The 24688-nt window shown below is 35.2% G+C and overlaps 1 protein-coding gene across 1 annotated transcript in view; it reads left to right on the top strand.

Annotated features, from left to right (window-relative positions):
• Nucleotides 1-24688, top strand: part of plcl2 (phospholipase C like 2) — a 55840-nt gene that overhangs the window by 14881 nt on the left and 16271 nt on the right. Inside the window, exons 2-3 of the mRNA XM_073846973.1 lie at nucleotides 13220-15706; nucleotides 23584-23787. Of these exons, the coding sequence (XP_073703074.1) occupies nucleotides 13220-15706; nucleotides 23584-23787 (2691 nt within the window). The remainder of the gene's footprint in view (nucleotides 1-13219; nucleotides 15707-23583; nucleotides 23788-24688) is intronic.

The raw sequence follows: 24688 nt of genomic DNA, 5'->3' as shown, positions 1-24688 counted from the left end.
AAAGTATCACATGACTTATTAAATTCACTAAATATTGAATTAAAGTACTGTAGTTAAATGTTACGTAATTCAAATCACAGAATCCCTAAATACTCTTCAACATCTTTATCATAATAATGTAATTTGACAAGGAATGTTGGCTTTCATGTGAACTGTAATCAAATTGTGTGCATTAAAACAATGAAGCGGGCCAGCGGCTGACCTGATCCCAGCAGGCCTGAAAAGAGCTCATTATGTAACTGGCCAGAAATAGACTTTTTAACGGAAATAATAAAACGGCTGTTGAGACGCTGAGGGGGCTTTACAGCATTGTTTTTGTAGCCCGGGGATATGAGGGCGTCCCTTACTCGCCGTAAGGAAATCCTCGGGAAGACGGAAACCTCCCCCTGCTGCGTTCGACCACACCTAAAGGTCACCGCATGTCAAACCTCTTCCCAGACAGGACCTTCCGCATTTTTCCCCAGATCAGGCGGATTATATTTAGTCATGCGCTTCGGCTTTTTCTGTGAATATTTATGTTAGACTACAGTCAGGGAGATTCCTTCAAGTCCTCAATCTAAACGGTCACATTAATCCTGTTTGTTTACACCGGTTTCGCTTTCAGTGCTGCTTGGAAAAGGGGACTTTCATAGGCCTGTCAAACAGTTCGGTGCCAACCAAATGCCATGTGACTAACCGCTCTAGAGCCGCAGTAGAAATGACGTCATGATTGGCTGATGGCGGCACACGAACGCACACAGTCACCAATCCTTCACTAGTCGCTATCCTGAGGCGTCAAAGACCACGGATATAGAAAATGCCGTACTTTTAAAGGGGATGGAATTTTCCCTTTTTTAGCTTTTTTTTTTTGCATTTAGTTGGGTTTCTGGTAGGTTTTCCCCCTTTTTTTTGCAACAGAAATTATTCAAAAGCGAAAAAGCCGAATGAATTATACCGAACAATGATGTGACGCTAGGGGTGGGCGATACGGCAAAAATATCATATCACGATTTTTTTTTTTTTCAGAAATATCACGATTTTATCACGATTCTTTGTCATGTTGGTTTTGCTATTTTGCAAGTTGCCTGAGCAGTACAGCCTAACTAATTTCTCTATTTTAAAACCAAAGCCTTACAAGGTAACAAAATATAAAAAATGTTGCAGATGTTTAGGCCAAAGTGGGCGAAGATAAAAATCTTTGTCATTATTTTATCTTTTTTTTATTTAAAAGTAAGAACAAAGATAGGCTACAAGTTACAAATACACATAATATACAAATGAAGTACAGTAGGTGTATTTAGCAGTAGCATTCAAGAAATTGAATTAACAGATATAAAAATAAAACACTGTATACATTAAATATACATTGACTCTACAAAACTGTATTACAAGTTCTTTAGTCAAGAGCAGTGAGTGATTTTAATTTGTGCTTTCTTTTATTAGCCTACCATCACCCAAAAATGACAATTCTGTAATCATTTACTCACTCTTGAGTTTTTTTAAGCATAAAACATGTTGAACATAAAACGTATTTTGAAGAATGTGAGTAACCAAACATTTGATGGTCTCTAGTTACTTCCATAGTATTTTATTATTATTTTTCTCCTACTTTCAAAGTACCAGCTACTGTTATCCACATTTTTTCAAAATATCGTCTTTTGTGTTCAGCACAAGAAAAAAATTAATAGAGGTTTAAAAATTTTGCCCGCGTCGAGTAACCGCCAATATTTTATTTATATTGTTATATTATATATGTATTTTGAGTCATTTTAAAGGCTATTGTTCACTTACATCTATTTTTATTACCACACAAAAAATAATTAGAATTATAGGGCCCTATGAAATCCATTTTAAATTCAAATTTTCTATACTCTGTTTAAATGCTTAAATTATTTTTTTTTTTTTAAACCAAGAAATCTGTCTAATTAAAAAATAATTTTTACCAAATTCTTTTCCATTACTTCTCTGGATTCCATTTATTATGGTATCATCTCAATTAATTGATTTCATTAAATGTTCTTAAGTAAAGTTTTTTTTTTGTAAATAAATTAGTCAATAGATTAATCAATATAAAAATTGTCTTAAGTGGCAGCCCTAAGCAAAAACAAAGAAATTTTATGAAAAAAAAAAAAAAATTCTTTACCTTTTTTTTTTTTTTTTTTTTTTTTTTTACTTTTTTTTTTCAACTAACATCATAATGTATGATCAAATGTTTTTTAAGTGCTAAAATGCAACGTTGCACAAACCATAAGGCAAAACCTGGCATGTTTGTTATCGCTGGACTCAGCAAGGATTCAGAAGTCTAAAAAAGGTGACTCCCGTGAAAATAAGTCAACCACACCTAAAGTTATAAGCATGTGAATATTTGATTTTACCACTAGACTCCCAGACTCCTTCAGGGCGTCATGCTGATGACCCATACCGAGTTTTGTAATGATATGTCAATGCGTTCGTAAAATATAGCATTTTACTACAAAATTCAAAATGGCTGACATGAGTAAATTGGGAGTTTTATGAATTTTGGCAAAACCACTGAGAAGTTATAAGCAAAAATATAAATTTGGTCATCTCCTGACCACTAGGTGGCACTGTGCTGAAACACAGCAGGTAGCCTCAGGTCATGCTTGTTATAACACACACCAAGTTTGGTCTCAATACGCCAAACCGTTGCGGAGATATAGCCTCACATCCATTTTTGCATACTTTTCGTAGAATTTGTTTGCGTGTTATTCGAGAACGGTTTGACTAATCAAATTGAATACCATAACTACCAGCATGGTCTGAAGTCAATTTTGGTGAAAATCATATAAACTGCAGAACAGATATATGATAACTACAATATGATAATATCATTACATCCGTAATATTTCACAATATTACTGTTTTTGCTTTATTTTTAACCCTTATGCCAGGGCTATTCAATTGGCGGCCCGCGGGCCCAATGCGGCCCGCCAATCATCTTCGTCCGGCCCGAGGGAGCAGCAGGTGGCTTGAATGGTTTTTGCACTAATTAGTTTGTCCACTAGGCGGCGGGCCAGCCAAAAAAGAAAAGCAAGAGAGCCAAGAACAACAACAACAATCTACCGGAGATCGCAACATCATCAATAGACGGCAGATTTGACAAGCGCTTGTAGGGCTCCAGACTGCGACCAAATGGTCGCATTTTTTCTGCCGGTGCGACTAAATTTTGTGAGCGGTCGCAATGGCGCGACCACCGCGTTATTCAACTCATAAGCGCTGCTATTTCTGTTTCATATGAGAAACATTAAACGGCAAACGAAGCGAAAGAGAAACCAAAGCGCGCCACGTTTGAGCTGCGCAGCGCGGACCGTTTATCAGCTAGGACCGCAACGCAAAAACACTTGTCCAAGCTCAGAACAGCCTCGGGAACCAAAGTTGATTTCGCGACACTGTTACTGCACAGTGCTGCGAGATCCAGTGAAAAGTGTTTGAATTTGCCCAGAATGAATTAAGGTTGCTGAAAGATCAGTGAGAATCATTCAAATTCTGCTCAGAATTCTGTTTTAAACAGCGCTGATGTAGGCTATGTCAGACAACCAGAAGTCACACCAACTTAAGCAAAGTCGAATGTTATTACATTATTCATTTCAGGGTTTGTACAACCTTCTGAGAGAGAAATTCAAGCACTTTTCAATGACTTTCAAGCATTTTGCACAACCATTTTAAGCACTTTAAAGCTCTTATGATCCAATTTGAATGTTATCTTGATGGCCAAAATATACTTTGTGGTAAACAAACACTTATGTAAAATTAAAAACATAAAATATCGATTATAACCAGTATACGGCAATAATAATCTGTCTATTTTATGCATATACAATTTATAGTTTATGTGAAGATTGTTTTAAAATCACCTAAATTTTAAACACCTAAAGCTGTTATATATTTCAGAGCCTATTAAATGTTGGGCTTTCAATTCTACTGTAATGTTGAATGGACATTATTAAATGAATTTTCTCTCAGTTTTACATATTAATTGAGTCACCAGTAGCAATATTGAAATCAATACTTCATTAATAATAGGCTACTTGGTAAAAAGATGCTATTAAACACATATTTAAAAATACTTTGTTGTTTCTACCTAATTTGGAGGTTCATTGTGAAATTATGACAGTATAAATATATAAATATGCGATTATTCATGATTAATTACAAAAAAATGTGTGATTTTTTTTTTTTTTTTTTTTTAATTGATTGACAGACAGCACCTTAACCTTTTATAGATGTTGGTGTTGGTAATATTAGTTCATTTTAGTGAATATGCATTTCAGTGTAATTGTATAGGCCCCCTAGAAAAAGATCGGGACGGCCCCCATCCCCTTGGCCCGCTTCAAATTTCCAGTTCGGTAATCCGGCCCTCAAATGGATCTAATTGAATAGCCCTGCCTTATGCTATGCTGAATATATCCTTTTAACTAATTTGGCGTTTCTGGTGTAACAAAAAATAGCTTATAAATGTCCTATTATTATCAAATATTGGATTCTTTTTGTCCCCCTTTTCTTAAAGTACTTCTTATTTAAATAAATGCAGCCTTGGTGCACATAAAAGTCTTCAAAACATTACAAATCATACCAACCCTAAACTTTTAAATGCTAGTGTACCTTATCTTTGACTTGACCTAGCCAAAGTGAATTCCAACAAACAGTAAAAAAAAAAAAGAACTAAGATATTCTTAGTTCTGAGTTGAGTGCTGTTTGAAGAGACCTGAAGCAACTCCAGCCTCAGATGGTGGTCCGTTTCTCACGATTGATCTTGCCAGAGGCTGTTATTGGTTGTAGATGTGGTCAGCGATGTTGTCATGTGTGATATGTTATTTTTGTCGCTGCCAAAAAAATTATTATTTTTCCTAGTCAAGTCATTTCCTGGACGTGTCAGTCATTCAGCGTGAGCAGAGGAGGTTAAAGCGTAATACTTCGACCGATTTCTCAAAAGTCAATGTTTTTCATAAGACATGAAGAATGTGCATTATGTAAGAGTGGACCACTGTTCCTCCAGGCCTCCTTCTCCTCACACAATACCCCGTCAAGTCTAGCAGAAACACACTTTGTGCTGGATAATTAACTACATACACATAGATTTTCCAACTAAATATTTACTGAAATGGCTGACTGCGTGTTAGTAAACTCTGGTTTTCTGGCAGTTCGAGTGGTGCGAGTGTGAAGTCAATTAGACTAGATCATAGGATGCAAAAAGGAAATGCATATTTAAAAAACGATATATATATATATATATATATTAGGGCTGTCAATCGATTAAAATTTTTAATCGCGATTAATCGCATGGTTGTCTTGAGTTAACTCGCGATTAATCGCACATTTTTATCTGTTCTAAATGTACCTTAAATTAACACTTTTTAAAGTTTTTAATACTCTAATCAACATTGGCATGGATGCTTTAAGCAAATATGTGCTTATTATCAGTGAAACCATACTTGACTAGACTAACTTGTTTCAAATGTCATAGATGTTTTTCAAATAACTTGTTCATGTCTATTAGACACATGAAAAAAAGAACATAGAAACACCAGGTTCCCATTACTTCTCTTTCTTTGCACTGAGCAATTTACTTACACAAGCCTGTTTACATTATTTGCAGGACAGGGCAGCTCACTTCTTCTGAACATGCAAAATCTACGTTTATTATTACATTTGTTTGCCTCTAGGTGCCCACATACTGTCATTTGATGCAGCCAAGTTCTCAACAAAACTGTTTCCATTGTTTTGATGTAATATTTCTGTTATCAGACAACCAAAGTAATATGAAATAATAACTGAAAAAAAATCCTGAATTATGATCATGATTCAATCACTGAAAAGAATCATTTACCGGCATCTGGACATAAGTCACTATTCCCTGCATTATTATCGTTGTTTTTAACTTCCTGTTTGAATGCCTTCAGGATCCTTTGACTTTTTAGGTGTTTAGCCATTTAAAGTTATGTGATCCCAAAAACCTGCTTCTTTTATGTTTTAATGTATTGTTTTGGTTATAATGTACTGATTGGAGAGCCTGGTCTCATGCAAATGCGCACTAGCACGACTTTCTGTTTCTATTTGGCGTGCTATTAACAAGCTGAAATTAACTTTGGCGTACATATGATATGCAATTATGCATGTGTTTGACGTGCATTTAATACGCCGTTTTCGCGTGCATACTCGTATGTGGCTTTACGCATCAACCCCACAGCAACAATCCTAACGTAGCCCGACTCCGCTTGCATTCATTAAATATGGCAGAAGTGCCGGTGTACGCAAAAGGATAAAATACAGAAGTACCTGCGTACCGGCCCACTTCAAGCACTGGAATGAACATAACATCTGTTTTAACCGAAAGCGCTGCTCCACTGCCGCTCGCTGAACAGAGCAGACGCAGATATGAAGAGAGGGAGGTGCGCGCGCATTCATTGGGAGACCTCACGCACGTTCAGCAAAACCGAAGAGCCTCAGAAACTATATTGGGTTTGTCCAATTATGTGTTTATGTATTGTTGCTAGACACTTTTCGCTAGGTTGGCAGCACTGCATCCATTTCTTTAACTATGGGCTAGGTAGTGGGTCAAACAGAAATGCGCGCTGCGTTAATCGCGCGTTAATAAAATTAGTGCCGTTAAAATGAATTTGCGTTAACGCGCGATTAACGCGTTAATTTTGACAGCCCTAATATATATATATATATCTTTGCTCAAAAATACAGAAAAAAACAAATTGTGAAATATTATTGCAATTGAGAATAGTGGTTTTCTGTTTTAATATACTTTAAAATAGAATTTATTTCTGTGATGCAAAGCTGAATTTCCATCAAGCTATACTCCAGTCTTCAGTGTCACATGATCCTTCACAAATTATTCTAATATGCTGATTTATTTTCAGTGGTAGAAACAGTTGTGCTGCTTATTATTTAGGGTCCAAGCACCAAAGCACTCAAACTCTCTAGCGCCACTACTTGTCTAAAGTTTCACTCATGTTTATGCTGATAACCTTTGAAACGTAAAGCACAGAAGGATTTTTTTTTTCTTTAAATCCTTGGCTCATGCCAAGTCGAATGAAGTCCAAAATACAAAAAACGTAAGGTTTAGGTTTTTTTCTATTTTTAATAGTTCGTAGGGGTGGCACGGTACATGAAAAAACATCCGAACCATTCGGTTCGCTTGTCTCGGTTCGGAGCGTGTGTGCCTCACACGGTTCAACGCATGCGCAATGTAGCCTCGTGCACATAGTGAGTGTCATTTTTGCGGGAAATAAGAGGTGTGTGTGGACAGTAAAAGTGGAGTGCTGCAGGTTACGTCACGTGTAGAAATGGCAAGTGGGAGAGATAAGGAAGGCTGCCTGGAGTTGGAGGATGCGCCAGCGTCGTATAAGGGGCCGTTCACATGTAGCGTATTTTGCGCGCTCAAGTTCGTTATTTCAAATGTAGATGCGCGGTATGCACGCTCATAATGGAAGCGACGCGGTCGCGACGAGCATGCGGTGCGACGCGCTCGTTTTTTCCAGGCGCGTCTGCGCCGCATCAAGATAAAAACATCCAAAGACTAGAATACCCTTAAAGGGACTTTGAAACATCTCAACTTTTCAGTATGCCGCAAGCGCACCGCAGGTCATGTGACATGAACCAACCAATCACTTGTTTAAAAGACAGAGCTTAAAGATTTCCTCTCTTTTTCTTTTAAAAGATACAATTTTTGTAAGAGCTACACTGAAGTTGGCAGTTTGATAAATGCAAGTTAATTCTTCAGTTCAATCTTTATGTGCTAAAAAGGCACATGAATTCCTGTAGAGATAGCAATACACATTCTCCTGTTTTTGCCAAATAAATGAAAAGCATGTCATCAATGTCTTCTCTCTTACTGTATCAAAGTCTCTCCTAGCTTTCCTCAGAGATGGTCCCAATCAGGGTGGCCGCGGATCCTTAAAAAGTCTTAAAAAGTCTTAAATTCCGTTGTCCTAAAATAAGGCCTTTAAATGTCTTAATTTGTCTTAAATCTAAATCCAAGGGTCTTAAATTTTTTACACTTTGAAAAGGAAAAGTTTATCGTTTTGAGGAGAATCTCCTGCGCACGTTCTAAATCTGTTCTGTTGCTAGACACGCGCTTGCTTGACAACGCCTCAGTGTTGCCAAATTTAGCGGGTTTCCGCCCAACTACACGCATTTGATTTGCATATTAACTGTTTAACCATCATAGAGTAAAAGTTTATAATTAGCACATGTTTTTACGTTGCCGCACACACCTGACGCGAGCACGCGCAGAGAGAGAGAGAGAGGAGAGAGAGGCGCGCGGCGCGATTCACACAGATTGATTCCTCTTTAACTGCTATTTGAACGGAAACGTACATACCAAGTCATGTCTTAATACCCGTTTTGGTATTCTGTTTAACAGTCGTTTATGTCTTCAGTGAACCGAAACAGCTGAGAAAGAGATGCGTGCATTTGGCCTTAAAGAGACAGCGTCCTATAAATACCTGCAGTGAGAAACACTAGTTATTTTACAATTAATTATTAAATTTCCCCTCCTGAATACTAGTGTTATTGATTTTATTACTAACTTTATGTTGTATTCATTTACACTTGTCATTTGTGTAATTGTTCTTGTTTTGTTACTGAACTTTAGTTCAGATAGTAGTTTTTGCTGTGGATGAGAAGTAGCCTACCTAAAGTAAGCATTCAGTAATTAGGAAAAAACAAACTTTTTTTTTTTTTTTCTGATCCGAAAAATGATCCGATCCATGACTCAAAATCCGTGTTTGTTACACTGTTACATTGGCTTCAAAGTGTGTGAGAGCCTTGACTTTGTCATGGAATAGAAAATAATTTCTTCTTCTGGAATAGTGTTTTCTGTTGAATATTCCCAAGAATAATCAGTTAAATAAAATAATAATTTAAAATATCTTCATAGTTTTGTGCTAGACTTTTGCGGGACTTTCAATTTGGTCTTAAATTTTGTTTGAAAATGGTATTAAAAAGTCTTAAAATGTCTTAAATTTAACTTGGTCAAACCTGTAGACACCCTGCCAATAATGTGCTTAAAGTCAAGTCCAGTTCAGTTTGTGCATGTTTACAATTTTTTTTAATAATGTGTCCTAAATTGTGGATAATTAAGCTACATATCATATGCCAAAGTAAATTTCTGGAGTGTTAAAGATTAAAAAAAAAACAAAAAAAAAACAAGAACCGTACAGAACCGAAAACCTTCTACGAAAAGCATTTTAAAAATGGATGTGAGGCTATATCTCCGCAACGGTTTGGCGTATTGGGACCAAACTTGGTGTGTGTTATAACAAGCATGACCTGAGGCTTCCTGCAGTTTTTCGACACAGTGCCACCTAGTGGTCAGGAGATATGAAAAATTGCTATTTTTGCTTACAACTACAGAATGGTTTGGCCAAAAATCTCAAAACTATGATTCAGCGCATCATAGCGAGTTGAACCATAACCAATTTTCCCATGTCAGCTATTTTGGGCATCAGCCATCTTGAATTTTGTCATAAAATGCTATATTTTATGAACACATTGACGTATCATTACGAAACTTGGTATGTGTCTTCGGCACCATGCCCTGACAGTCAAAAGGTTTGATGGCATTTTTGAAATTTTGAAAAGTGCTAATAACTTCTGATAAAAATGGCTTATTGTAATGAAAGTGATCTCAAAATATGGGTCTCGCCGAAAACATTGACACCAGTTATGTCAAAATTGGCCGAACCTCCTGTCCGTCATTTTGATTAATGTTGAAAACCTACTTTTTCGAACTTATCTTAGACCGTTGGTCCGATTTTCACCAAAATTGAGTCAGATCATCTTCAGACTGTGCTGACAAAATTGTATGGATTTCTTGTCAATAGACAAAACCGTTTTTGTATAGTGATGCAACAGATTCGAGGCATGATGCCAGACTATGTCTAAGACTATATTGGTCAAAAGTAAAATCCCTTTAAATCCTATTACCAGAGATTGTATTTATGATATTTCAGCCATTTTGACTAAAATCATTCAAAAAATGGCTTTTATTACTCATTGTTGAGTAATAAACTTTTGATACTTTTTGAGTAACTTTTGATTCTTTTTTCAGGATCCTTGATGACTAAAACATTAAAAAGAACAGCATTTGTTTAAAATACAAATCCTTTGTAACAATGTACACTACCATTCAAATTTTGGGTCAGTACATTTTTTCTTTCTTTGAAAGAAATGAATACTTTTATTCAGCAAGGATGTGTTAAATTGATAAAAAGTGATTGTAAAGACTTATATTGTTAGAAAAGATTTCTATTTTAAATAAATGCTCTTCTTTTGAACTTTTATTTATCAAAGAATCCTGAAAACATCACAGGTTTCCAACATTGATAATAAATCAGCATATTACAATGATTTTTGAAGGATGGCTGATGAAAATTCAGCTTTGCATCACAGAAATAATAGGAAACTTATTTTACATTGCAATAATATTTCGTAATATTACTTTTTTCTGTATTAGGCAACTTTGATGAGCATAGGAGACTTTAAAACATTAAGAATCTTACTGATCCCAAACTTTTGAACAGCAGTATACTGTATACAGCTTATATATGTATTTAAATGCATATTGCTTTGGAAAACTTAGACTATGAATAGACTTTGCATTATTTAAATGAAATAATCCACTTTTGAAAGTATGTGGTTTTCAAAATAATATAATAAATAATATATAAAATAATTGCAATTTGGAAATGGATTTTAGAAAGCTCGTTTTTCAGTAATGGCATTGATGTTTTATGATGTTTCACTATGAGCTTATTCCCTCCAACCAGAATTGGGTTAACCTCCAAAGCTCAGTTCTTTCCAACAGGAAGGCACATTTCCTTTGACCCAGCTAGAATAAATTTTCAGTGGACCAAAGCCATTGACATTCGCATGGGCCATTACTCTCAGTAAGTGCTGCAGCTCCAGCGCCTGCGTGCCATCATATTGAGAGTCGGTCGGATGGATGGAGGCCAGATTTTGGCCTGACCTCTCAGGGGACACGGGGTTACCATGGGACAGTGGGAGTGCCTGTGTTTGTTTATGGTAAAAACCCACTGAAGTTCTGGTGTTTAGAAACAGGTAGAGTGCCACGAGGACAGAGATGTTTGGGAAATGTTGTATGTTAAATACTGGAGACGACTGTTAGGTTATTTGGACTTAAGAATGTTTTGGTATAATGTGAACAAACAGATTATAAACAGATGATGGTTAGAAGTTTAATCAGTTGTTATTTTATGTGTAGATACAGCTCAGAGTTCTCTACTTAAATTAATTAATGTATGTTAATAATGTGCCTGACACAGCTGATGCAATCTGTTATATAAGTGACTCCTGTGAAACTCTGTCATACTGTCAGTGTCGTGTCTCTGTGTCTCTTGGGGTCACGGTCCCTGGAGCAAACTCTACAGTTTCTGCTCAACTGAATATTATTTAGCATATTCTAAGCATTACAGATGCTTAAAGATTGGTGATATGACTAAAATCTTCTTAGTTTTATTTTATGCATCATCTATATTTTTTATTTTTTTTCATTAATACATGTCTAATCTGACTCCATTGCCCAGTTTTCATTGATCACCTCATTGATCACCTAGAAAAATAAGTTAAGGTACGGAAGTTGTGTGGGATTTAAATAACCATGTGATGCATGAATGCTTATTTGTGGATAATCCTATGAATTCAGAACTTTTGCATAACATAAGCCACTACTTTATTCGGCTTAAGTGTGCAGATTTTGTTTTACAGGTTTGCATGAACTCAATGAATTCAAAATACTTTTATTTAAATGCAAGTATCTGCTCTATAAATAAGTGGTTAGCACAAAAGACAGATATAAAAATAAACATATAATAAAGTAGGAGTCGACCGATATCTAACTCTGGTCCACATAATCAGTCTTAAGTAGCATGGTTATATTTGTAGCAATAGCCAAAAATACATTGTATGGGTCAAAATGATACATTTTTCTTTTATGCAAGTAAAGATCATGTTCCATGAAGTTATTTGGAAGTTTCCTACCGTAAATATATCAAAACTTAATTTTTGATTAGTAATATGCATTGCTAAGAACTTAATTTGCAAAACTTTATAGGTGATTTTCTCAATATTTAGATTTTTCTTGCACACTCAGATTCTAGTTTTTCAGATGATGTATAAATTTCAGTTACAATTTTTTTTCCTTATGACTGGTTTTGTAATAGAGGGCAACGAAATATGTGTATTTCAGGGCCGGTACCAATTATTACAGATCAAGTAGACAATAACCGATATTTTGAACCAATATATATGTATCTGGTGTAAAAATAACAAGGACTTTGACAAACTTTTTCAATTCTTAAATTTTTTTGTTTTGTATTTTAGGGCTTGAAAATGACCAATAACCATGCAAATATCGGCATAATAAAGTGATACGTTTGCATGTTGTCTTTGTCAGCAATATTATGGTTATTATAGTTTATAAGGTCTGACAGAACTTGGAAGTACAGAATGTAACTTAAACTGTGCATGCATTTTCACTGTATATCCTAATGCAGTTTGTTTGTTTAATAAACAAGTAAAAAACATACTTTCCCCTAAGTAGATATGTGATAGAAATAGTGCCAAGAACATTTAAACTTACATTGCATTTTTCTTAGGCCAGTGAAGACTTAACTGCTCTCTCTTGATGAAACGGTTGTAATTATTTTCTTAATTAAGCCTGGTTTAGCTCAATATTTTCCTGCCTCCCGGCTCAGGGTGGTATAAAAGTAAAGGACACAATGCTCTTTTTCGGTCACAACACCAGCAGTGATTACAGAGCACACCAGCAAAGATGATGCAACGGGAAAAGTCTAGTTTGTTTTGCCGTTTATGTCACTCCTTTAACATATTTAAATATGCAAATTCAGTTGTTTGTATTTTAAAGTCAACATGAAATTAGTGTAATGCACATTACTGGTTTTAAATCTGCAAATTATGTGTTTAATAAATGTGCAAATTTGCATTTATGTAAATCTATATGCATGTGAAGTTCTAAACCTCACATATGCCCAATGTGCAATTAAGGTTAAAAAAAGAATGTTTAAGATTAGTATATAAAATAATCAAAGTTTATACAGTTGGTTTCCTATAACTTTTGTTTTCTGAAAGTTGTGGAAAGTTTATGCCTCTCCATAAATGTGTTCATCATATTATACTGTCGTTGTCAAGCAGTTCAATACTGATGATAAATTGCTTTATTTTCCAGGATGGTTCCAGGCGGTGCAAGGAAAGGAAGAAGACTGTGTCGTTCAGCAGCATGCCGACAGAAAAGAAGATAAGCAGTGCAAGCGACTGCATTAATTCAATGGTGGACGGGTCTGAATTGAGGAAGGTGCGCTCCAACTCCAGAGTCTACCATCGATATTTCCTCCTAGATGCCGACATGCAATCTTTGCGGTGGGAGCCGTCCAAAAAGGAGTCAGACAAGGCCAAGATTGACGTAAAATCGATTAAAGAAGTGCGAACTGGTAAAAACACAGACACCTTCAGGACCAATGGAATTTCAGATCAGATTTCCGAGGATTGTGCATTCTCTGTAATCTATGGAGAAAACTATGAATCACTCGATTTAGTCGCAAATTCAGCCGATGTAGCAAATATATGGGTGACTGGACTCAGGTACTTGATATCGTACGGAAAACACACTCTTAACATGATTCAGAGCAGTCAGGACAACATGCGTGCGTCCTGGCTGGGCGACCTCTTCGATGAATCGGATGTCATTGGCGGAAAATGCATTAATCTTTCTTCGGCCAAACAGCTGATCAAGAACTTAAGTCCAGGAGTGAAAAATGTCAAGATAGAGCTAAAGTTCAAAGAGTTGCACAAAGCGAAAGATAAAATCGGTTCTGACGTGACCAAGGATGAGTTCATCGAAGTCTTTCATGACCTTTGCACAAGACCAGAAATCTATTTCTTGTTGGTCCAGTTCTCAAGCAACAAGGAGTTTCTTGACACCAAGGACTTGATGATCTTTTTGGAGGCAGAGCAGGGCATGGCCAAGGTGAGCGAAGACATCAGCGTGGAAATTATTCAGAAATATGAACCCTCGAAGGAGGGGCAACTCAAGGGATGGCTCTCCCTAGATGGGTTTACCAATTACCTCATGTCACCAGACTGCCACATCTTTGATCCTGAACAAAAAACAGTATGCCAAGACATGAACCAACCCCTTTCTCACTATTACATAAACTCTTCCCACAATACCTACCTGATTGAGGACCAGTTCAGGGGTCCGTCGGACATTACGGGCTACATCCGTGCCCTGAAGATGGGTTGCAGGAGCGTGGAACTTGACGTGTGGGACGGGCCTGATAATGAACCGGTTATCTACACAGGTCATACTATGACCTCGCATATTGTCTTCCGAAGCGTCATTGACATTATCAACAAGTACGCTTTCGTAGCCTCGGAATTTCCTCTGATCTTGTGCTTGGAGAATCATTGCTCCTTAAAGCAACAGAAAGTTATGTTTCAGCACCTGAAGAAAATACTCGGAGACAAAATCCACACAGATTCGCCCAACCTTGAGGACAACTATCTTCCATCCCCTTCGGATCTAAAGGGAAAGATTCTTCTGAAAGCAAAGAAACTGGCGAGCAATTGCACCGGCTCCGAAGGCGAGGTGACGGATGAGGACGAGGGTGCGGAAATGTCTCAACGGATGAACAGTGAAGGTGGTGAACAGCAGACGGTTGTTCAACCCAAAAAGTTCCAGCTCTCCAAGGATCTGTCGGACTTGGTAACCTTATGCAAGTCTGTTCGGTTTAAGGATTTCCAGACGGCTTTCCAGAACCAGAAGCACTGGGAGCTTTGCTCCTTCAACGAGGTCTTCGCCAGTCGGTGTGCCACTGACCAACCTGGCGAGTTTGTTAACTACAACAAGAAGTTTCTAGCAAGGGTTTACCCAAGTCCAATGCGAATTGATTCTAGCAACATGAACCCGCAGGACTTTTGGAAGTGTGGCTGTCAAATAGTAGCAATGAACTATCAAACGCCGGGACTCATGATGGACCTCAACATCAGTTGGTTTAGGCAAAACGGGAACTGTGGGTATGTTCTTCGGCCAGCGATCATGAGGGAGCAGGTGTCTTATTTCAGTGCCAATACTAAAGACTCAGTCCCGGGAGTGTCTCCACAGCTCCTTCACATAAAGATCATTAGCGGACAGAATTTTCCTAAACCCAAGGGCTCGGGCGCCAAAGGCGATGTGGTGGATCCTTACGTTTATGTTGAAATTCATGGCATCCCTGCGGATTGCGCAGAACAAAGGACTAAAACGATCCATCAGAATGGCGACAACCCCATCTTTGATGAGAGTTTCGAGTTTCAGATTAACCTTCCAGAATTGGCAATGGTGCGCTTTGTTGTTCTGGATGACGACTACATCGGGGATGAGTTTATCGGTCAGTACACGATTCCGTTCGAATGCATCCAGCCAGGTTTCCGCCACATTCCCCTCCAGTCGCTGACGGGCGAAGTCCTTCCGCACGCCTGGGTATTCGTGCATGTGGCCATTACTAACCGGCGTGGTGGGGGTAAACCTCACAAAAGGGGGCTTTCGGTCCGCAAGAGTAAAAAGGGTCGGGAATACGCCAGTATGAGGATACTGCTCATCAAGGCTGTCGATGAAGTCTTTAAAACTGCTGCACTGCCACTTCGGGAGGCCACTGATCTCCGAGAGAACATGCAGGTGAGATAACACTTGCCTCATTGAGAAACATAGTCGTGACTTGTTTTCGCATGAATGGCATAAAGGCTCTGTGTGAATGCAAAGATGAAGGTGAATACTGGAAAATCGGTTCTAGTTTATATTTGATATTTAATTTAAAGCTGCATACCATCATTGGAAAAATAAAATGCAAAAATATCTGAAAATCAATTTTTTATGTGTTATATACATTCTTTGAGTAAAAATATATTCTTTTTTAAAAACATCATACCAGTCCTTGGTGTAATAAACCAGATAAGCAGTATTTAAAAAATGCTTTTGCATTTTATTCATGATTGGTCTTACCTGTACATGGAAGCTTGTTTCTGCCACTGAAAAAAAGTCAATTGTGACTTTTTATCTCACAATTTTGACTTTTTTCCCTCAAAATTGCATGATGCAAACTCATAATTCTGACTTTTTTTTTCTCAGAATTGTAATTAGTTATTTAATTATTTAATTAGTTATGAACTCGCAATTCTGAGAAATAAAGTCAGATTTGCGAGATATAAACTTGCAGTTCTGACCTTTTTTTCTCAGAATTGCGTGATATAAAGTCGCAGTTGCAAGTTGTAAAGTCAGTATTGTCTAAAATATACTCGGATTGCGAGAGAAAACTCAGAATTCCAAGATGTAAACTTTTTTTAATTGACAGAAATGTACAATCCCCCCCCCCCCCCCCCCCCCGAGGAAAAAAAATATATATATAAACTTTGAATTGCAAGAAAAAAGTCATAATTGTAAATTTTTATTTTGCAATTCTCTTATCTTGCAATTCCGAGTTTGTATCTTGCAATTTTGGCTTTATAACTCGCAATTGTGAGTTTATATAAAACTATTTTGAGAAAAAAACAAGGAACTGCTTTTCAGAAACTCGCAAATGAATAAAAAAGAAATAAATACAAAAAAAGAAACGGCAACTTTTTATCTCACAATAAAGATATAAACTCGCAATTCCGAGTTTATATTTTGCAATTTTGGCTTTAAAACTCGCAGTTGCAAGTTTATAATTCTGAGAAAACGCAGAATTGCAAGAAGGTTAGAATTGTGAGATATATACCACAATTATGGCTTTATAACACAATTGTGAGTTTATATCTTGCAATTCTGAATTTATAAATCACAATTGCAAGTTTATATCTCAGTTTTGAGGGAAAAAAGTCAGTATTGCAAGTTTGTATTATGCAATCTTGCAATTCTGACTTTTTTCCTGCATATCCGAGTTTATATCTCGCAATTTTGGCTTTATAACTCACAATTGCAAGTTTATGTCACAGTTCTGAGAAAATAACAAAGAATAGTGAGATATAAACTTGCAATTGCGAGAGAGTTTTTTGCTTGCAATTCTAAATTTACATCAATTTTGGCTTAATAACTTTTTTTTTCTCAGAATTGTGAGATATTAACTCCGAATTGCAAGAAAGTCAGAATTGTGAGATGTAAACTTGCAATTACGAGAAAAATTCTTAACAGTAGGATAAAAAGTTGCTATTACCTTTTTTATTTATTCAGTTGTGGAAACGGGCTTCCATAGTCCTACTAGTACGGTGTTTAGGGAAAATATAATGTTCTATTTTTAGGTGATTTTTAGATGACATATGACCTGGACAGGTTCTGTGAGGTTCACCCATTTAGTATCTGCAAAGTTATACAAATGTCACGACTTTGCAAATGTTTAGTTTGCAGCTTGCCAAGCCTCTCCAACTGTACTTCAGCATGGCAAGAGTCTTCTTTTCGTAGCGTGAGAAAGTTTTCTCAAACAAAACTTCAGAAAGTCGACCCTGAGAAGGAAGCGCAGCTTACATGACGCTTGTCTTCACAAGGCCAGGAGCATTTGAACTGTAATCTCTCTGGCACTGATAAACAAAAAGTGCTGATTTTAATCATGCAATTCCTCGAAGTTGCAGAACTTGTTGAACTGGCACAAAAAACACCTTGAAGATAGCCTGCAAACCGTTTTTTTAGCCACAGGAACTGAAAATATACTCATATATAGGCTACAGGTAGTAGATCAGCCAAATTCCTTTTAATATTTGATGTGGAAAATGTTACATAACGCAGGGTTAGTATGTCCTGAGGCATGTGTCGGTAATATCCCCTTAAGAAGAGATTAAACCGTCTCATGGTTAAAAGGGGTTGGCACTACTGTAACAAGAAAGCACTGAGAAGATTTTGAAGTCAGGAAACAGTTTTTTTCTTCTTCTTAAGATTATACCGCAGATGGTGTTTCAATTTGTTTTTCGTTCGTTGGTTTTTGGGCGGTTGCCTTGAGAATGAACATACAGTAGTAATCTTGTCAGAACGACCTTGATTCATACTTCAGGATCAGTGATAATCAAAAGAATATTTCAGTGCAGCTTTTTTATATTAATACTTTGTGGGGCTGGAACAATAAAAGAAATGATTTCGCACATCCCTCATGTCTCTTTACATTTAAAGGCTTTAAATCAGAGAATGGAGCAGATATACATGCTCTCCTGCTTTGGAGTTTGCTGTATTTCAGTGTAAGCTATTCTATTATTAAAGGTCCCATATTGTCAAAATCGAAATTTCCTGGCTTTTTTTCATGATAACTGAGGTCTAGGGGCTATGTAACTACCATAGGAGTTTCAAAACAGTCAATCCACAGTAAACTGCACACAGCCTGCTTAAAGTAGCTGTTCATTTTCACGAGCCATTGTGACTTCCGCAAAGATGTGACGTCCGATCTACTCAGTCACCGCCTTCAGTCACCACCCCCAGCACCAATCACGTCCCACCCTCCTTTTGTCAAACCCAGACAATATCGTGTCCATAACATTGCTAAGCAACAACAACACGGAAACTAATCTAGAAAACCCTGTTCAGTCTATAGATGTCGAAACTACATCATTGCACAGGCTTCAGAACAACATGAATATAAGAGACCAGAGGCACGTCAACTTCAGCCTCTTTCACACAGCGATTCCGGTAAATACACGGATAATGTGTCCCATGATTTGTTTGATTTGGTTCATTCACAGTTGTTTTCCGGAATCTGTGCGTGCTTTACACACAACCCATAAAGACATGTGACATTTGGATGTGAGATGTAATGCGACGCGTACGTTTCACTAAACTGAAACTAACCTGAACAAACTGCTTCAGCGCTGATAGTGCGGCGCTGGCTCTGCCCGATCGCCGCTTCATTCCACTTTGCACGTATTTTTTCGTTGTGAAGAGTCGCATGATAACGTGCATCATCACTACAACACTGCCTTTATGGTTCTGGCTTTTGTTCACACAGCGCTCGTTCCCGTAATTTTCCAGAATCAGCGTGCATTGTGAAAGGGGCTTTACTAAAGCAACAGTTATGTAGCTTACTGCATTCGGTGTTTGAAAAAGAAGAAACATTAATGATCATTCTGAAATATCCTGTTGAGTATCAGCAGGCTAGGCTCTCTCTATGGCTCTGGGTTCGGCTAAAGCATACATGACCGTAGTTACCTGTGATTGGCCTGGCTGTGCGTCACTCAGAAAACAACAGGCCAATCAGAAGAGAGGCTCATGAATATTAATTAGATGGGCCAAAATCGACTTGTTTTTGACAGAGCTCCTAAAAAAGGAGCTGTAACAATATATTGAGATGGATTTTGGCACTTATACCGCTAATATATATTCTTAAGGACATCAACAACTAAAGTAAACCTCCAGAAATGTGTACAATTTGGGACCTTTAACACGCTGTACACAAATCTGACTTTTTTCTACTTTATATCTCGCAATTTTGGCTTTAAAACTCACAACTGTGAGTTTGTATCTTGTAATTGTGACTTTATAACTTGCAATTGCGAGTTTATATCTTATAATTCTGAGGAAAAAAAGAATTGCAAGATATAAACTCAGAATTGCAAGAAAGTCAGACTCTCATAATTCTGACATTATCACTAGCAATTGCAAGTTTATATCTCAGTTTTGAAAAAAAGAGTCAGAATTGTGAGTTTGTGTTATGCAATTCTGAGAAAAAAGTTAACTTGCAATTCCAAATTTATATCTCACAACTGTGAGTTTATATCTTACAATTCTGACTTTATAACTCGCAATTACAAGTTCATATCTCAGATTTGAGAAAAAAGTCAGAAATACAAGATGTAACTGTAACTGCAAGAAAATAATTCATAATTGCAGTTTTTTTTTTATCTTGCAATTCTGACTTTTTTCTCAGAATTGCATAATACTGATTTTCTCAAAATTGAGATATAAACTTGTAATTCTGACTTTTTTTCTTGCAATTCCAAATTTATATCTTGCATTTTATATCTCACAATTGTGAGTTTATATCTCTCAGTTCTGACTTTATAACTCACAATTGCAAGTTTATATCTCAATTTTGAGAAAAAAGTCAGAATTGCTAGATGTAAACTCACAATTGCAAAAACAAAGTCAGAATTGTGAATTTTTATCTTGCGATTCTTAATTTTGGCTTTATAACTCACAATTGTGAGGAAAAAAAACAAAACAAAGAATTGTGAGATATAAACTTGGAATTGCAAGTCAGAATTGCAGGATACAAAATATCTTACAGTTTTGGCTTAGTAACAATTGCGAGTTTATATCTTAATTTTGGGAAAAAGTCAGAAGTGCGATATGTAAACAACTGCAAGAAAATAAGTCATAATTGCCCATTTTTATCTTGCAATTCCAAATTTATATCTTACATCAAATGTTTGCTTTATAACTTACAATTGCGAGTTTATATCATACAATTCTGACTTCTTGCAATTACAAGTTCGAATCTTTTATATCTTGAGGAAAAAAAGCCAGTATTGCGAGTTTAGTATATGCAATTCTGAGAAAATAGTCAGAAACTGCAAAAAAATAAGTCATATTCGTGAAATTTTTATCTTGCAATTCTGACTTTGCAATTCCAAGTTTTTATCTTGCAATTTTGGCTTTATAACTCACAATTAAGTCAGTAGTGCGAGTTTGTATTATGCAATTCTGAGAAAAAAACGAAAAAAAAAAAAACGAAGAGAGATATAAACTGGCCTAATAACACAATTACTAGTTTATATCTCACAATTCTTATTTTGTAACTCACGATTGCAAGTTTATACCTCAATTTTGAGAAGTCAGAATTGTGAGATGTAAACTCGCAATTGCAAAATCAAAGTCAGAATTGTGAATTTCTTATCTTGCAATTCCGAGTTTATATCTCATAATTCTGAGAAAAAAACAAAGAATTGTGAGATATAGACTCGATAATTGCAAAAAAGTGTCCTAATCACATCCCTAATGTCTCTTCACATTTAAATGCTTTAAATCAGAGAATGGAGCAGATATACATGCTCTCCTGCTTTGGTGTTTGCCGTATTTCAGCGTAGGCTGCTCTATTTATAACACACTGTACATTATGGGTATTTTAATAGTTTTGTTTACATTGCATTCTTCCTGTGGAAACAATTGCAGGCTTTGTGACGCTTCTGCTGCGTTCAGTAGTTGTAGTGGGTAAATGCGTCTTTGTGAAATATTGCTGTCGCTTGTGTTTTAAACTCACTAGAGGAGCCTTCGTAAGAAAAATGACGTCTTCCTCCCACATTTAGAGCAGTGCTGTTGTAGAAGACACTTACAGAAACCACTTCCTATCGCATTTCTTGTTCATGGACCTTCACTATGGGGAAGTCTGCGCGTTGCTACCATCGGCTGGGGTTTTGTTTTCTCGTCATCTCCCACAATTAGGTCACTGGTTATGTTCAGAATAGCTTGCTACTATAATGCTCTTGCTGTTTCTGATGCATGGTGTATGTGCATGTATGCATGTATGTACAGTAAAGTGTAAAGTGAAGTGTGCAGTATGCATACAGTATTCCATAATGCAATGCACTTTTCCTGTGTATTGTAAATGATACTCTCAGCCTTAAATCTGAAAGAGTTTAAATGTGAGAGTTTAAATATTATATATGTATTTTGAGATTATAGCTATAGTCAGCATTTGCTGAATTCAACATGCAACCTGATGAGTTAATGTAACTTTAATGAATTATTTGTAGTGGTTGAAAAAAGTTATAACTGTATTTTAGCCATTTATATGCACACCATGCAGTACGTTAGTATTCCTTTTTAAACATAATAGTTGCCAGCCACTATTGCACTTTATCGTAGCATTTTTAAATAAATTTGGTTGGGGCTGCATAATTTGGGGTAAAAAAATCAAGTTGTGAGTTTTCTAAAAAAAAAAAAAAAGTATTAAATTGCAATTTAAAATGCTTCAAAAAACGGTGTTGTTGTGCTTCTTTTAGTTGATGCACAGGTTCGACAAATTGTTGAGTTTGTTTTAATATGACTATAAATAATAATAATAGGAAAACTAAGTGAGAAAATAATAGGAAAAATGTGAGAAAAACAATAAATTATTAATATTAAAATAAGTAATAATAAAAATAAGTACTACTACTACTATTGAATAAAAATATTTTAAAAAGTATAAAAAAAAAGAAATAAACTTCTTTATTATTTCACTGTAAAATAAAATTGAGTATGTAAGAATTAAATTACAAAATTATTATTTATGGTTGTCTTAAATTAATAATAATAGGAAAAATAAAAAGTATTACATTTAAAATTCAAATGTGGGCAAATGTGAAAAACTATAAATTATTGAAATAAGTACTACTACTATTATATATATATATTTTTTTTAAATAAAATAAGAAATAAAGCGTTTGTTATTTCAGTGTAAAATAAAATTGAATATGTAAGAACTAAATTACAACATTTTTATTTATGGTTGTTTTTAAATAAAGAAAAAATAAAGAAAAGTTAAATTTTTAAAAATTCAAATGTGGACAATTGTGAAAAAAACAATACATTATTAATACTAAAATTACTACTAAAACAATTACTACTGAATAAAAATATAAAAATTATTAAAATGTGTATTATTTTACATAAAATAAAATTTAATATGTAAAAATTAAATTATGATATTAATATGCATTGTTGTCTAAATTTAATAATACTAATAATAATAATAATAGGAAAAATAAAAGTATTTATTTTTAAAAATTCAATATGTGGGCAAATGTAAAAATTATAAAATACATTATAATTATTAAAATAATTACTACTTAACAGAAATATTGCAATTATAAATAAAATTTTATATTATTTCACTGTAAAGAATACTCTGTATGTAAGAATTAAATTGCAGCATTAATATTTATGGTTGTATTATTTAAACAATAATAATAATAATAATAATAATAATAATAATAATAATAATAATAATAATAATAATAATACAGATATCTTGAAAATTTATCAAAATAAAATTTGAGGGAAAAATAATACATTAACTTAAATTAATATAATTGCTTAAACTAATAATAATAATAATAAAATAGAAACAATAATAATTATCTTATAATATTATTATTATAATGATTATTATTATTATTACTATTATTATTTCTGAATAAAAATTATTACATGAAATAAAATAAATTATTTTGTAATATTTCACTGTAAAATAAATCATGTATGTAAGAACAATAATATAATAATTATTTTATTTAAATTACAACTGCAAAATTACAATATTAATAATTTTTCAAACATTAAACCTTCAACCAGAAGTAGAGGTCATGTAAAGCAGCATTTAATCAATTATTTTTTAGCTATTTCAGTCAGTTAATAATCATCGCACATGTAAAAGAACACAGTGCCGTGCTTCACTCTTAAGCGCACAGCGCATATTTTTAGTCGAAGCCATATTACTTTCATTTTGAATAATTGTGCCACCCCACATTTAGTGGTAGATATTATCATAAAGAAAACAATGTGTTCTGTGCTGCAAAACATTTACATGCAAACTTACTCTTTGGTCTACATGTCCTCCACAGAATGCCATTGTGCCGTTTAAAGAGCTTTGTGGTCTGTCTGCGGTGGCCAACCTGAAGCAGTGTATACTAGCACTATCCCCGCGTCTCCTCGGGCCGGACAGCAACCCGCTTTTGCTGTTTAACCTCAAAGATCAGTACCCCACCATGGAGGCCCAGGGCCTGCTGCCGGAGGTCCTGAAGAAAGTGGTCGCCGCTTATGAGATGGTGAGTACATTATTTTTCCCCATTGCCAGATTTGTTGTAATAAGCATAAATGCACTGCATCTTAAGATAAAAGGTCTTGAAAAGTGTATTAAAGGAGAAGTTCTCTTCCAGAACAAAGATAATTTGTTCACCCCCTTGTCATCCAAGATGTTCATGTCTTTATTCTTCAGTCGTAAAAAAAATTTTTTTTGAGGAAAACATTTGAGGATTTCTCTCCATATAGTGGACTTCAATTGTGCCCATGAGTTTGAACTTCTAAAATGCAGCTTAAATGCAGCTCCAAAGGGCTTTAAATGAAGAAGGAAGAAGGGTCTTATCTAGCGAAACAATCGGTTATTTTCTAAAAAAACATTTAGTTCGCGTGATATTATGATTTTATGCATATCCTCAGTAATTATGTCTTGTTTTCCAGTACAAATATCTAAAAATTCTTATGTTTACATTAAGATACATTTACTTGAGAACAGAGAAGAACAAAAATTAAATTGTGACTTTTATGATAAAAATGTCAATGCAATTTAAAGGCATTAAAAAAATAAATAAATAAAAAGGTTTGTCTTAGTTGCTGCACAATTTGGCCAAAATTGTGTGATTTATATATCAGTATGACTATAAAATAATAACAATAATAATAATAATAATAGGAAAACAAGAGAAAATGTATTGAAATTACTACTCTGTAAAAGGTTTTCACCAGATTCAACTTAAAAACCTAAGTTCAGCAGCTGCCTCAAAATTTTCAGTTAAATCAGCTTAAAACTACTAATAAGTCATTTTAACTTATTACAATAAAAATGAGTTGAGTTAACTTGTGAGTTGAAATTACTTCAGTTGATTTAACTTAAAATTTTAAGGCAGCTTCTAAACTTAAGTTTTTAAGTTGAAACGGGTGAAAACTTTT

This window comes from Garra rufa, chromosome 9 (genome assembly GCF_049309525.1).
Source record: "Garra rufa chromosome 9, GarRuf1.0, whole genome shotgun sequence".
Classification (NCBI taxonomy): Eukaryota; Metazoa; Chordata; class Actinopteri; order Cypriniformes; family Cyprinidae; genus Garra; species Garra rufa.
This window is presented reverse-complemented; position numbering and strand designations above follow the sequence as displayed.